The sequence below is a fragment of the Pan paniscus genome, chromosome 10 (genome assembly GCF_029289425.2).
Source record: "Pan paniscus chromosome 10, NHGRI_mPanPan1-v2.0_pri, whole genome shotgun sequence".
In the NCBI taxonomy this organism is placed as follows: Eukaryota; Metazoa; Chordata; class Mammalia; order Primates; family Hominidae; genus Pan; species Pan paniscus.
Genome location: NC_073259.2, coordinates 76750603 through 76763807, shown reverse-complemented (window position 1 = coordinate 76763807; position 13205 = coordinate 76750603). Strand labels below are relative to the sequence as shown.

General features: G+C 39.2%; 1 protein-coding gene across 2 annotated transcripts in view; it reads right to left on the bottom strand.

The window, feature by feature from the left end:
* Positions 1-2586: 2586 nt before the first annotated feature.
* NUP107 (nucleoporin 107) overlaps positions 2587-13205 on the bottom strand; it is a 55624-nt gene continuing 45005 nt past the window's right edge. For both annotated transcript variants that reach the window (XM_003808711.7, XM_063593541.1), the window contains 6 exons: positions 12510-12612; positions 11637-11797; positions 10419-10544; positions 9908-10021; positions 3272-3439; positions 2587-2897 (listed from right to left, as the gene is read on the bottom strand). In XM_003808711.7, coding sequence (XP_003808759.1) covers positions 2790-2897; positions 3272-3439; positions 9908-10021; positions 10419-10544; positions 11637-11797; positions 12510-12612 — 780 coding nt within the window. In that variant the 3' untranslated portion in view covers positions 2587-2789. The remainder of the gene's footprint in view (positions 2898-3271; positions 3440-9907; positions 10022-10418; positions 10545-11636; positions 11798-12509; positions 12613-13205) is intronic.

The following is a 13205-nucleotide window of genomic DNA, read 5'->3' as shown; positions in this document are numbered from 1 at the left end:
TTTAAAATAAATGAGGAAGTAGGGCATGGTGGCGTGGGCCTGTAGTCCCAGCTATTTGAGAGACTGACGTGGGAGGATTGCTTGAGCCCAGGAGTTGGAAGCCAGGATGGGCAACATAGTGAGACCCCCATCTCTAAATTAAATAAATAAATGAGGTAGGGAAATTAAAACTTTCACACCCAGGACATGCCTGTTCCAACTCTGTAGCCTTCATGCAATGCTCAAGGAAAAAGTCTTCATAATTCCTTGGCATAAGTCACACCAAGAAAAGTTTTTAAAACTTAGTATGCGAACCTGTGATAGGCAACACGCCCTTCCCTGAGTTTCCTCTCTAGAATGAAAACCCAGTTCTTCAACAGTAGGCACTGAGGAACTAAATTAAGTTGCCTGAAATTTCCCACTCAGGTGCCCACCACTTCTGGTGTTCAGGAAGAGAGGCATTTGGGAATTGTGAGGAGCACATTGGCACTCTTGGGGCTCCAACTGAACTGTATTTAAATAAGCAGCAACACACACATTGACTCCCTAAGGACTCAAAGGAGTCCAATTGGCCAGGTGCAGTGGCTTATGCCTGTAATCCCAGCACTTTGAGAGATCGAGGCGAGTGGATCACTTGAGGTCAAGTTTGAGACCAGCCTGGCCAACATGGCAAAACCCCGTCTCTACTAAAAATACAAAAATTAGCCAGGCGTGGTGGCAGGCGCCTGTAATCCCAGCTACTAGGGAGGCTGAGGCAGGAGAATCACTTGAACCCAGGAGACGGAGGTTTGCAGTGAGATATCATGCCACTGCACTCTGGCCTGGGAGACAGAGCAAGACCATGTCTCGAAAATAAATAAATAAATAAATAAATAAATAAATAAATAAATATTAAAAATAAGTCCATTTGAGGGCATCCTAATTAAGAGTCTAAGGTTGAAGGAATTTTGTAATTCCACAACCTTAGTGGGTTTCTGTGCTGTGTTTTTTAAAGGACATTCAAAAAACAAGGCACAACAAAAGACAAATACAGAGTGGGGGGCATGCAAAACAAGTTCCTAAATAGATGACAGACCTTATCCATTTACCCACATACGGTTACGATGGAAGCATACAATATTCCTCCTCCTCATTTAGGCTAAGTAGTTTTCCCACTGTTGTTCAACAAATAGGTAACAGTCTTTGGAAATAGTCACCCTGGGTTGTACAAAGTTTCTATATATACAGTTTGTTGCAAGTAACAAAACTACTTTTAAGACTCACTTATTTCCCCTCCCCACCCCAAATCTAGTCTGTATTTGTTTTGGTATGAATTTTTTGTTTTTATTTTTTGCAAAGTAGCATAGCAATAATCATGATTACAGGACTGCATGAGCTGTAAAAATCATTTGCATATTAGTAAGAATAAAGAAAACAGGAAGACAAGATGAATTCTTTAGAGAAATAAAACAAAAAAAGCACATAATATAGAACTGATCAAATTCTATGATCCCATCTCAGGCTTCCCAAGCCAGCTGTCTCTAGGGGTGGCATCTATAAATACATATTCAAGAAATTCCTTAGATGATTAGCAAGTTTGGGGAATTACTGTTTTCTATTAGAATCACATTCTTTTAGTTGTCTCCTGTTTATAAGCCCTACACTGTAGCCTATTTGGTGTATTTGTGGGTTCATAATAATGCCCAGCATTTATCATTTCTTGCTCATACTAATTTCTTAATCTATAGAGCCTCATCCTTCTTGTGTCACTCTTTGCCTTTGCAAATTCAGTGCATTACTCAAACCCCAACCCAATACTACTTCCTGAGAGTCTTTTCAGCTGGAGAGAGGTTATTCCTGCTCAGACTACTTGTAAGTCTTTCTTTTTTTGGAGACAGTGTCTCGCTCTGTCCCCAAGGCTGGAGTGCAGTGGCGTGATCTCGGCTCAATGCAACCTCTGCCTTCCAGGTTCAAGAGATTCTCATGCCTCAGCCTCCCCTGAGTAGCTGGGATTACAGGCACCTGCCACCATGCCCGGCTAATTTTTGTATTTTTTTAGTAGAGACAGGGTTTCACCATGTTGGCCAGGCTGGTCTCAAACTCCTGACGACAGGTGATCCACCTGCCTCGGCCTCCCGAAGTGCTGGGGTTACAGACGTGAGCCACTGCACCCAGCCACTACTTGTATTTTTAAATGACACCTTTTAAATGTACTTATGGTATTTCCCCTATTAGAAGAGCGGGATCTGTAATCTCCAATATATTCAGTGCTTACTGTGTGCCAGGTACTACGCTAAGTCTTTATATGCTCTTATTTTGATAGGAAGTTTGCTAAATGAAAGTTAAACTAGAAATGTCTTCAAAATAACTAAAATAATAATAGCATGTTATGTTAGAAAACATTCTTGTTATAGCCATCTTCTTAATTTTAATATTCAAAAATACTAAATTTTATGATAAATAAAAAATTACGTACCTGGCTTAAAAATAAATCTACTTTCCATCATCTTTATGATTTTAAAATATCAGAATGCTTATGATTACAGAAAAAACTAGGATAGAAAATTTAATTTTCTTATTACATGATAAAGAGACAATCCTGGAATTTGTAAAAACAGAAAATTTTAATTTTTATATAGTTTTATTAATAAGCACACAGAGAAATGCTGATATCCCTACATGTTCAAAGTGTCACAATAATATTCTGAAAAGTACAAAATTCAAATGTCTAAATTTTACATGGTAATGCAAAAGAAAAAATTACTAATAACAAGTATATTTTATTAAAAACTTCACTTATCATGAAAATTAGTGAGATTACAAAGATTAAACTATAACTGAATTTCATACCCTAATGGGTCAAGTCCCTGGTCTAGGAGCATTAGAGAGGACTCTCTGAGCTTCTGCAGCAACTTCCTTAGCTCTTCCTTAGAAAATACCTGATTTTTAAAAAGAGAAATAAGAATGAGAACAAAGACAAGTAGACAAGTATGAACTTAGTTACCTAATCGATCTGATTAGCTTCATATAAGAAGAAATGCCTCTTTAAGATTTATGTAGCCAGAGGCTAGTAAATTAGAGTGGTTCAGGAATTTCAAGGTGAATTCTCAGAGTCAGTCTATATATTTCTAACTGCTTACAAATATACACACATTTTGGGAAAAAAGTACAAACACTAAAACATTAAAACTGGACTATTACTTTAAGAAAATCCAAGAACATTTATAAATGTAAACACATCTTCACAAAATTAATATTACTACAGAGCATATCAAATCATTAAAATTTAAAACTACAAGGCTCTAGAACTTACCAGGTACAGTTTGTGGCGCTCAGAGGATACCATATCTGCTAACTGTAGGCATTCCTGATACTGACCAGTACTGTGCAATATTGTATGAAGCAGAAAACACAACATTGGCAGACAAAGCTTTCTCAGTAAGACCATTTGATGTGTTCTTTCATGGTCTTCTTCGGCATCCTACAAACAGACATCAATAAATCATTTTAACAATTTAAGCTAAAGATCCTTACAAAAAGAAAAGCCAGGTACTGAATCAAACCCAGAATGTAATTGGTAGACAAGATTTAACAGCAAAAAAGTATGAAGATGAACAAAGTAGACTACAGAGAGGTATGACAGTGAAAATAAAATGCTTCTGCATTTGTATTTCTAATAAACTTACTATGTCCTGAATAAAAACATGCATAAAAAGAATGAGTTGGAAACTGAATATCATTAGAGCAAAAATCAGAACAGAAAACAATCACCACTCCTTTGGATGTTTACACATATAAATAAAGATAGCTCTAAGGAGGCCTGAGAGGACACAACAGACTGACAGCAATGACTGTTGCTGGGAAAAAGACGATGTGGGGAGGGGCACACAGGGAGGGTCAACTTCATTGCAGACTACTTTGCTTATACACAGGGAAAATGGAATTTATAATTTCTTTATATAATTTTTAAAAACAGAAAAACAGAACCTATAGATTTGAATAATACAATTAATGAGTCAGAACAGATATATAAGGAAAACAAGCAGAAAAAACAATTGGCATTCCTTTATACATACATGGATCTTTCTTAAAATCGATGTGAACAGTAAAAGTACAGAAAAAAGAGTAAACCTCTTATGCCCACTACATTTACTTACAAAAAATTTGAAAATTAAAATAATTAAAAAGTAACCAACCACATAATTTCTTTTTTTTTCTTTTCTTTTTTAACCTTTTTCTTCTTTTCTGAGACAGCATCTCACTCTGTTGCCCAGTCTGGAATGCAGTGGTACAATCATGGCTCTCTGAAGCCTTGATCTCTGGGCTCAAGCAATCCTCCTACCTCAGCCTCCCAAGTAGCTAAGAACCACAGCCATGTGCCACCATGCCCGGCTAATTTTTCTATTAAAAAAAAATAATAATTTTATTATTTGTAGAGATGAGGTCTCCCTATGTTGCCCAAGCTAGTATCGAACTCTTGGGCTCAAGTGATCCTCCTGCCTCAGCCTCCCAAAGTGCTGGGATTACAGAAATGACACACTACAATTTCTGAAATAATCTTAAAAATAGGAAGGAAATCAATAGCACTAATAGTGTAGAAAAAAAAAAACAGGACAAGCTAAAATAATAACTGCTCCTTTGAAAAGCCTAATGGAATACCTAAAAGTATCTTCATGTGAGAGGCTATATTAAATTGCTAAAACATTTTTCAAATGGACATGTAAGTGGAGGGGTTAATCAACAACAAAGTATAATCTGGTAATTATACCAAGGAGTAATTGTACTAATTTGGGCTAATCTAGGTCAGGTTTCCAAACATAGGAAAAATTACTATCAATATTTTGGTCTTGTTTGAAGCATAAATACATAAAAGCAAATATTAAAGTGCTTCTTTACAAGGGAAGCACCTTTATTTCTTTTCTCAAATAGATACTTGCTACCTTCAGAGGTGGATTTAAAATGCTTCAAGGTTTTACTTCTAATTCATATTAGTGATCCCAACCTAGAACCCAGTAAGAATAAGAGAACTGCTTCTTTCTGGACCTTTCCATTTGTGCTCCAATGTAGTCTTTCTGTCTATGTTAAAGAGGCCGGGTGCCCCTGGCTTCTGACTCCTTGTTGCCTGAAAAGTAGCAGGTTACTTTCTTATCTCACAGGATGGACCCAGACTTGCTTTTCCTAAATCCTTTTGCTGCCATAATATCAGAGTGTGCTGCAGACAATCTCTTCTGCTAATTATAATGAATTCCGATACTAGCGGGCGGGCTGCCAGCAACTATCCAGGGTAATGGCTGACAGACCCAGCAAATTGCTACAAGGAAAAGCAAATAAACAGCTCTGCTACAACTGAAGACATTTTTCTCATCTGAATGAACAAAAGCTTTGAAACAGCCCGTAAATATGTAAAACAGACGGATTATTTCCACTAGGGATATTTCCACTTTTTTTTTTTTTTTGAGACGGAGTCTCGCTCTGTCGCCCAGGCTGGAGTGCAGTGGCGCGATCTCAGCTCACTGCAAGCTCCGCCTCCCGGGTTCACGCGATTCTCCTGCCTCAGCCTCCCGAGTAGCTGGGACTACAGATGCCCGCCACCACACCCGGCTAATTTTTTGTATTTTTAGTAGAGATGGGGTTTTACTGTGTTAGCCAGGATGGTCTCGATCTCCTGACCTCGTGATCTGCCCACCTCAGCCTCCCAAAGTGCTGGGATTACAGGCGTGAGCCACCGCGCCCCCCCATGTAGTGCCTTACATGTGAGAAAAACTCATTACCTAATATGTGTTGATAGCAAGAGTTGATTGGAACTGATATTACAGTTATTCCTAATCTGAAGACAGTACATTCACCTCAGTAATGCAGTATCATTCATTTACTAAGTACCACTGAAAGCCTCCCATGTGCTCAGCATTATTTTAAGTGCCAGAGTCAAAGAAATAAAGAAAACAAGGTTACTCCCTTCATGAAGGTTATATTCTAATGAGGGTAGACATACAAAAAGCAAATAAATTAATATGTTTTATATCAGATTGTGCTAAGTGCTATGAAGAAAACTAATGTAGGATATGGAGATTAAAAGGGACAGGTGTGTGTGTGTGTATACACATGCATACATGCTATTTTAAATAGGGTGGTTGGGTTGGGGAGAGGTTCTTGAAAGAGATGACATTTGAGCAGCTGCCGAAAGAAGTACAAAGTCATCCATGCACCTATCTTGGCGAAGGAGCATTCTAGGCAGAGGGGAACCAATGAAGAGGCCCAGAAGGCCAGGATATAGTGATGGGAGAGCAGTAGGACACAAGATTAGGGGGTTAGTTTAAAAAAAAAAAGAACAAAACAAAAGTATGTATACTCTTGTACATCAAGAAAAGAAAAATTTTATTCCAAGTGCAATAAGAAGGCATCAGAAAGTTCTGGGTAAGACAGTCGCATGTATTTTATTCTGAAAGGGTCACTAGTCCATCTGTTTAAGGAACGATTGTATAAAGAACAGTGAGAAGCCACGGAAGACAGTAGAGGCTTGGACTAGAATGTGCTAGAGGTAGAGGTAGTGAAAGGTAGGTAAAGATGACCTGCCTGCTCCATTCTCTCTGCCATTCCTCTGTGCCACCAGCCCCAACACTAAGGGGACTATTCCAGTTATTTAAAAACTTGAGGGGTAGCTATACGAAAACAGCACATAATGCTAGGGCTATTGCATACAGCCGTGCCTTGTACAAGGGTGGCTGGCCAAGCAAGTCAGCGGGGCTGAAATCTAGCCTGTGTTCTGTCTTACATGTCGTGTGCACTTGCCATGGAACCTATCTATGTAAGGGAAGGGAATTCCAATTTTTTTTTTTTTTGAGACGGAGTCTCCCTCTGTTGCCCAGGCTGGAGTGCAGTGGCGCAATCTCGGCTCACTGAAACCTCCGCCTCCCTGGGTTCAATCGATTCTCCTGCCTCCACCCCCCTAGTAGCTGGGATTACAGGCGCGAGCCACCACACCCGGCTAATTTTTTGTATTTTAATTTTTTTTTTTTGAGACAGAGTCTCGCTCTGTTGCCAGGCTGGAGTGCAGTGGCGCAATCTCGGCTCACTGCAACCTCCGCCTCCCAGGTTCAAGTGATTCTTCTGCCTCAGCCTCCCAAGTAGCTGGGACTACAGGCACGTGCCACCATGCCTGGCTAGTTTTCTGTATTTTTAGTAGAGACAGAGTTTCACCATATTGGCCAGGATGATCTTGATCTCCTGATCTTCTGATCCACCAGCCTTGGCCTCCCAAAGTGCTGGGATTCAGGCGTGAGCCACCGTGCCTGGCCAATTTTTTGTATTTTTAGTAGAGATGGAGTTTCACCATATTGGCCAGGCTGGTCTCGAATTCCTGGCCTCACGTGATCTGCCCTCCTCGGCCTCCCAAAAGTGCTGGGATTATAGGGATGAGCCACCGTTCCCAGCTAGAATTACAATTTTCTAATTCACATACAAGTGACATGTGTTAGCAGGGGCCTTGAACAATGCCCTACATCATTGACTATGTAAGAGTATTAGGCTCAACAAAGGTGATTAAAATGTTATTAATCATTTAACTGTTCAAGAAATCTCTTTTCTGGATTAGTTTTAAAGAAATAATTGAGACTGAAGTTTTCAAGAAATAATTGAGACTGAATATTGATTTTAAAATCCCTGATGAAACAAAATGGTGTATCATTCATTGCCTTCCATCTCAACCCCATTTTTTTTTTTTTTTTTTTTTGAGACAGGGTCTCACTCTGTCACCTAGGCTGAAGTGCAGTGGCACGATCTCGGCTCACTGCAACCTCTGCCTCCTGGGTTCAGGCCATTCTCCTGCCTCACTAGTAGCTGGGACTAGAGGCGTGCACCACCACACCAGGCTAATTTTTTTTGTATTTTTAGTAGAAACGGGGTTTCCCCATGTTGTCCGGGCTGGTCTCAAGCTCCTGACCTCAGGTGATCCACCCACCTCAGCCTCTCAAAGTGCTAGGAGTACAGGCGTGAGCCACCACGCTTGGCCTCAACTCTAATTTTATGAGATCCCCAGACTATTTTGTGGCTTTCACTACCTAATCTACTTAATAATTAGAATAGCAAAGATGTATGTATAAATAAAGCATTGAAATCTTTTCAAAATTTAAGTGACACTTAATTAGCATTTTACAACATTAAAATTTTATCTTCAAGAGAATCAGCATGAATCAGATGAGAAAGGTTTTGCCAGAGGAACCTGCGGAAGGTTTAAAACGAGTCAAAGGAGTTCTATTACGAACGTTAGGATAAAAAGTGGAGACTTGGCTGGGCGCAGTGGCTCACGCCTATAATCTCAGGCACTTTGGGAGGCCAAGGCAGGTGGGTCACCTGAGGTCAGGAGTTCGAGACCAGCCTGGCCAACATGGTGAGATCCCATCTCTACTAAAAATACAAAAATTAGCTGGGTGTGGTGGTGGATGCCTGTAATCCCAGCTACTTGGGAGGCTGAGGCAAGAGGATCTGGGAGGCGAGCCAAGATTGTGCCATTGCACTCCAGCCTGGGCGACAAGAGCAAAACTCTTTCTCAAAAAAAAAAAAAAAAAAAAAAAAAAAAGGTGGCGACACATTGACTCATGCCTGTAATCCCAGCACTTTAGGAGGCCAAGGTGGGAGGACAGCTTGAGGCTAGAAGTTCAAGACCAGCTTGGGCAACACAGCAAGATCCTGTGTCAAAAACAAACAAACAAAAAAGCCAGGCATGGTGGTGTGTGCTTGTTGTCCTAGCTACTGGGGAGGCTGAGGCAGAAGGACTGCTTGAGCCCAGAAGTTTGAGGCTGCAGTGAGCTATGATCAAGCCACTGTCCTCCAGCCTGGGTGATAGAGCAAGACCTTGTCTCTAAAACAAAAAAAGAAAAAATAAAGTGGAGACATTTAAGATAATTACTCCATCAGTAATAGTGGCAAATAGGGGCTCAAATTTAGTTCGCTGTCCTGCCTGTATTCTTTTTCCTCCTTCTGGTCAGAGAAGACAGGCTAAAAAAAAAAATGCAATAGCTAAAATTAAAGAAAAAGTACTAAATAGATGAGGGTATGAAGAATGGCAAAAGGAAAGATACCAAGAACACTTATTGTTTTCTTTGTTCAAAATAACACATCAAATATCCAAGAAGCCAGTATTTCCAGCTCTCAGACAGCTCCTCAGGTCTACAGAGGATAAACTAAGCTACTCACTGTTTCTGTCATGCACCAGGGTCAGGCTGCAATGTCTTTCCCTTATATGACTATTATCTCAGTATCCTTCCTTTCTCCTATCTCAGCTCATCCAAATTCTACCAGTATGTTCAAGATTCAGTCAAATGCTATACATTTCAAGCATACGTTCCAGTTCCCTTTCAGGTGGAAACAATCTTTTCTTTTCCTGGACTCAGAAAATACTTAACCTGTGCCTTTCTTATGGCACTTAGTACTTCTGTAGCTGGTTCTCAACACAGGCTATATATTATATTAAAGCACTCCAAGTGATTAAAAAAACAAAAATAAACCCCAGCCCTACCTCAGACCAATTACACCATAATCTCTGGGAGTGGAACCCTGTAGTGTTTTTAAAAAGTCTGCCAGGTCATTAAAATGGACAGCCCAGAGGTGAGAGCCCCTACCTTAGCTATGCCTTACTGATACTACTCGAGTTATCTTTATATCTGTAAATGGAGTGACATACATGTATAATTAAATTTTTAGGTCCAGAATTTTTTAAAAATTAGATTTTTGTATCCTGTGTGAACATAGTAAATGTGAACTAATAGTTTATCCAAGAATCAAATATTCCCATTCCCTAGGTAGTATTTTCAGTTTAGCTTAAAACATGGGATTTAGCTATATCTACAATTATGTAAAATCTGTAGATGCTCCCATTTAGAGACAGAATATTTTAAAAAAAGAACATGGTGAGTGTTTTGGTTTTTGGCTATAAACAATGCACACAGCTTACCTCTCTAACATCCACCATCCACCCTCCATCAACAAACAACAAGACGTTATACATTTTCTCCTTCACATCAGCAGTTAGGGCATCCAAATGCCCTTTCCAAATACCAAAATCCATCTGCAAAACAAACACAAGGCAGACATATAATGGATAAAACCCAATAAATAATGTACTTGGAAAATACAGACAGGAACATACATATAGAATATCATTCTAAAGAGTTGATGTTTCAGTCTGCCAAGTACAAAAATAAGTATCAACAGACTGCAGTTAAGTAAAACGCTAAAATGTTAACTTTGTAAATGAACGCTCATGTCACCTGAAGGCATTTTTCATGTTTGGTTAATTACCTACAGAAAAGTAACTAAACAGATTGCATCTTCCAAAGCAGGACATTAACAGGGAGATTAGCTGTTATGATCGAAAGATAGTTGCTGAAGAAACGATCTCTTTAAATATACAACACACATTTATAAGATGCAGTAGGCACATCCTAGATCCATATTTAACTTACTTCATATTTCTTTTCTTTGTGTTCATGAGCCACTTTCTCAGTAAAAGTTGGTTGAGGTATCAAAGTAGGTTTTTGTGGAACTGAATTCATATGCTTAAACCACTCATTAAAGGTTTCATGGGCTTCCTAAAATGTGAAATAAAAAAACCAAAATATAAAATAACAAAAGTTTTCACTTTTATCGTTTCACCAACATTTTTAACATTTGATTCTTAGAAATAATTTTGCAGCATCAAGAAATAAAACTGTTCAATATATTTTTTTCCCTCCAAAAATTCATATCATGAATAAATGTTTTGTCAAGTGACAAACAAGGTATATATATTGTGTTTTCTGGCATATTCTCCAATCTGAGCACCCTGATCGTATATGTATCTTGACATTCATCGCTCTGTAACATATGCATGTGTACTTGTCTTCTTAACTAGCCTACTAGTTTTTAGAGGGCAAGGATAGGGTGCTATCCACAGATTTGGCCCTACTACCTAACCCACTGTAATTACATAATTATTTATTGAATAAAATTTTTTTTTGTTTTTGAGACAGGACCTTGCTCTGTCACCCAGGCTGGAGTACATGATCTAATAAAGACAAGGCATGATCTCCGCTCACTGCAGCCTCAACTCCCTGGGCTCATGCGATCCTCCCACCTCAGCCTCTGAAGAAGCTGGGACTACAAGTACATGCTACCATGCCTGGCTAATTTTGTTTTATTTTTTTGTAGAGATGCAGGGGTCTCACTGTGTTGCTCAGGCCAGTCCTGAACTCCCAGGCTCAATCAATGCTTCTGCCTTGGCATCCCGAAGTGTTGGGATTATAGGCATGAGCCACCGCATCTAGCCTTGAATGAATTTTGAATGAGTATGCTGCTATTTTAGTCATAACAAACCTAGAGCATCTTGCTTTTTCTCAGTTATTGAAAAAAGCAGAAATTTAAACCTGAGACATGCATCACAAAATCTTAAGAAAACATAACTTCCAGACATCATAGACACTATCTACCATGTGAGATGATCTTGGTTGGTTAGCATTGATTAGAGAATCATGCTAATGAAGATAAGGTCATGAAGTCAGTCCCCTTGTGGATGAGTCAGCACTATAGTCACAAGAGAGGTAAGATGAACCAACACTACTTCTAGAAAAAAGTTCAAACTCTGAGAGTGAATCCGAAAAATCATCATGAAGTAGGCACATCTGTGGCTTTCTTTACAGTCTCACCAAATAAGCTCTGATGCACAAATGTTCTCGGATAGCATTATCATCTTCAGCAGGAAGTGGACTTTCCATTCCTTGTTCCTCCCACTGATTACAGATTTCTGCTATAGAATCCTGAGGAATTTTCACAAATACTTCTTTTGCAGCTTCGTGCTTTTTTGATGCTGTGAAAAAAAGATACACAATTTTGAATGCCTACGGACTTCTCTGTAATGGTTTCTAAAGGAGTCAAATCACTGGTTTACCAATTTTACAGTGACCTGTAACTATTTCAGGGCCCAAGGCACTCTGTTAAAGGTCTTGGTGATCTTTCTACCTGATAGACTGGCTTTTTCCTATCTCAATGTGATACTATCACAAAAGGATACATCAAATGCAGTTACTTTTACATACTTTTATGTCTTAAAGCAATTCATTTTTCAAAGTCGGATAGCCTTGAGATTATTTGCAAAATTGATTAGGACAATGAAAATTCACCATTAAAATATATTTTGTTTCATAATACCAGGTTTGATAGATAAAGAGTGGCTGGTTTTCTCCTCCCTATGGAAGGATCAAAAACAAAAAACAACCCCCACCCCAAATTCAAAAATACACGAATTTGAACAAAAACGTTTTAAAAAAGAATAAAAAGTCTGGGTGTGGTGGTTCACGCCTACAATCCCAGCACTTCAGGAGGCTGAGGTGGGAGGATTGCTTCAGGCCAGGAGTTCGAGACCCGCCTAGGCAACATAGTGAGACCCCATCTCTAGAAAAAATTTTTTAAAAATTAGGTGGGTGTGGTGGTGGGTGCCTGTAGTCCCAGCTACTTGGGAGGCTGAGGTAGGAAGAAGAATGGAGCCCAGGAGTTTGAAGCTGCATAAAAATATACTATACCCAAGAATTTTCTCATAATTGCATTGCCTTGTTTCAGTGCTTCTGCCCTCTGTGCTGGGTCAAATACCAACCAGTCAATTACATCAATTTTTAAACGATCCTCCTATTTATTAAAGGGGGAAAAAAGAAAAAGGAACATCAGAGTTTTTTTTTTTAAAGATATTCTACAAATTAGTAGAATTAACTTACACCTGTACTTCCAGTAAACATCATTTTCTCTCAAGTTATACAAAATTATGAAAGCATCTAACTTTCCTTAGTGTATTTTCATATTTAACAGCTCTCTATTAAATTATAGAAAATACTGCTGGGCATGCTGGCTCACACCCGTAATCCCAGCACTTTGGGAAGCCCAGGCGAGCGGCGGATCTCTTGAGCTCATGAGTTCGAGACCAGCCTGGACAACATGGCAAAACCCCTTCTCTACAAAGAATACAAAAAATTAGCCGGGCATGGTGGCACATGCCTGTAATCCCAGCTACTCGGGAGACTGAGGGAGGGTGGCTTGAGCCTAGAAGGCGAAGGTTGCAGTAAGCAGAGAGAGCGCCACTGCACTCCAGCCTTGGTAACAGAGCTAGACCTTGTTGTCTCAAGAAAATAAAAATAAAAATAAATTATAGAAAAAACTTACTGGATTATTAATCTGGAATTATATATTGTATGCCTTACCAACTTAACCACGTGATTCCTTTAAAT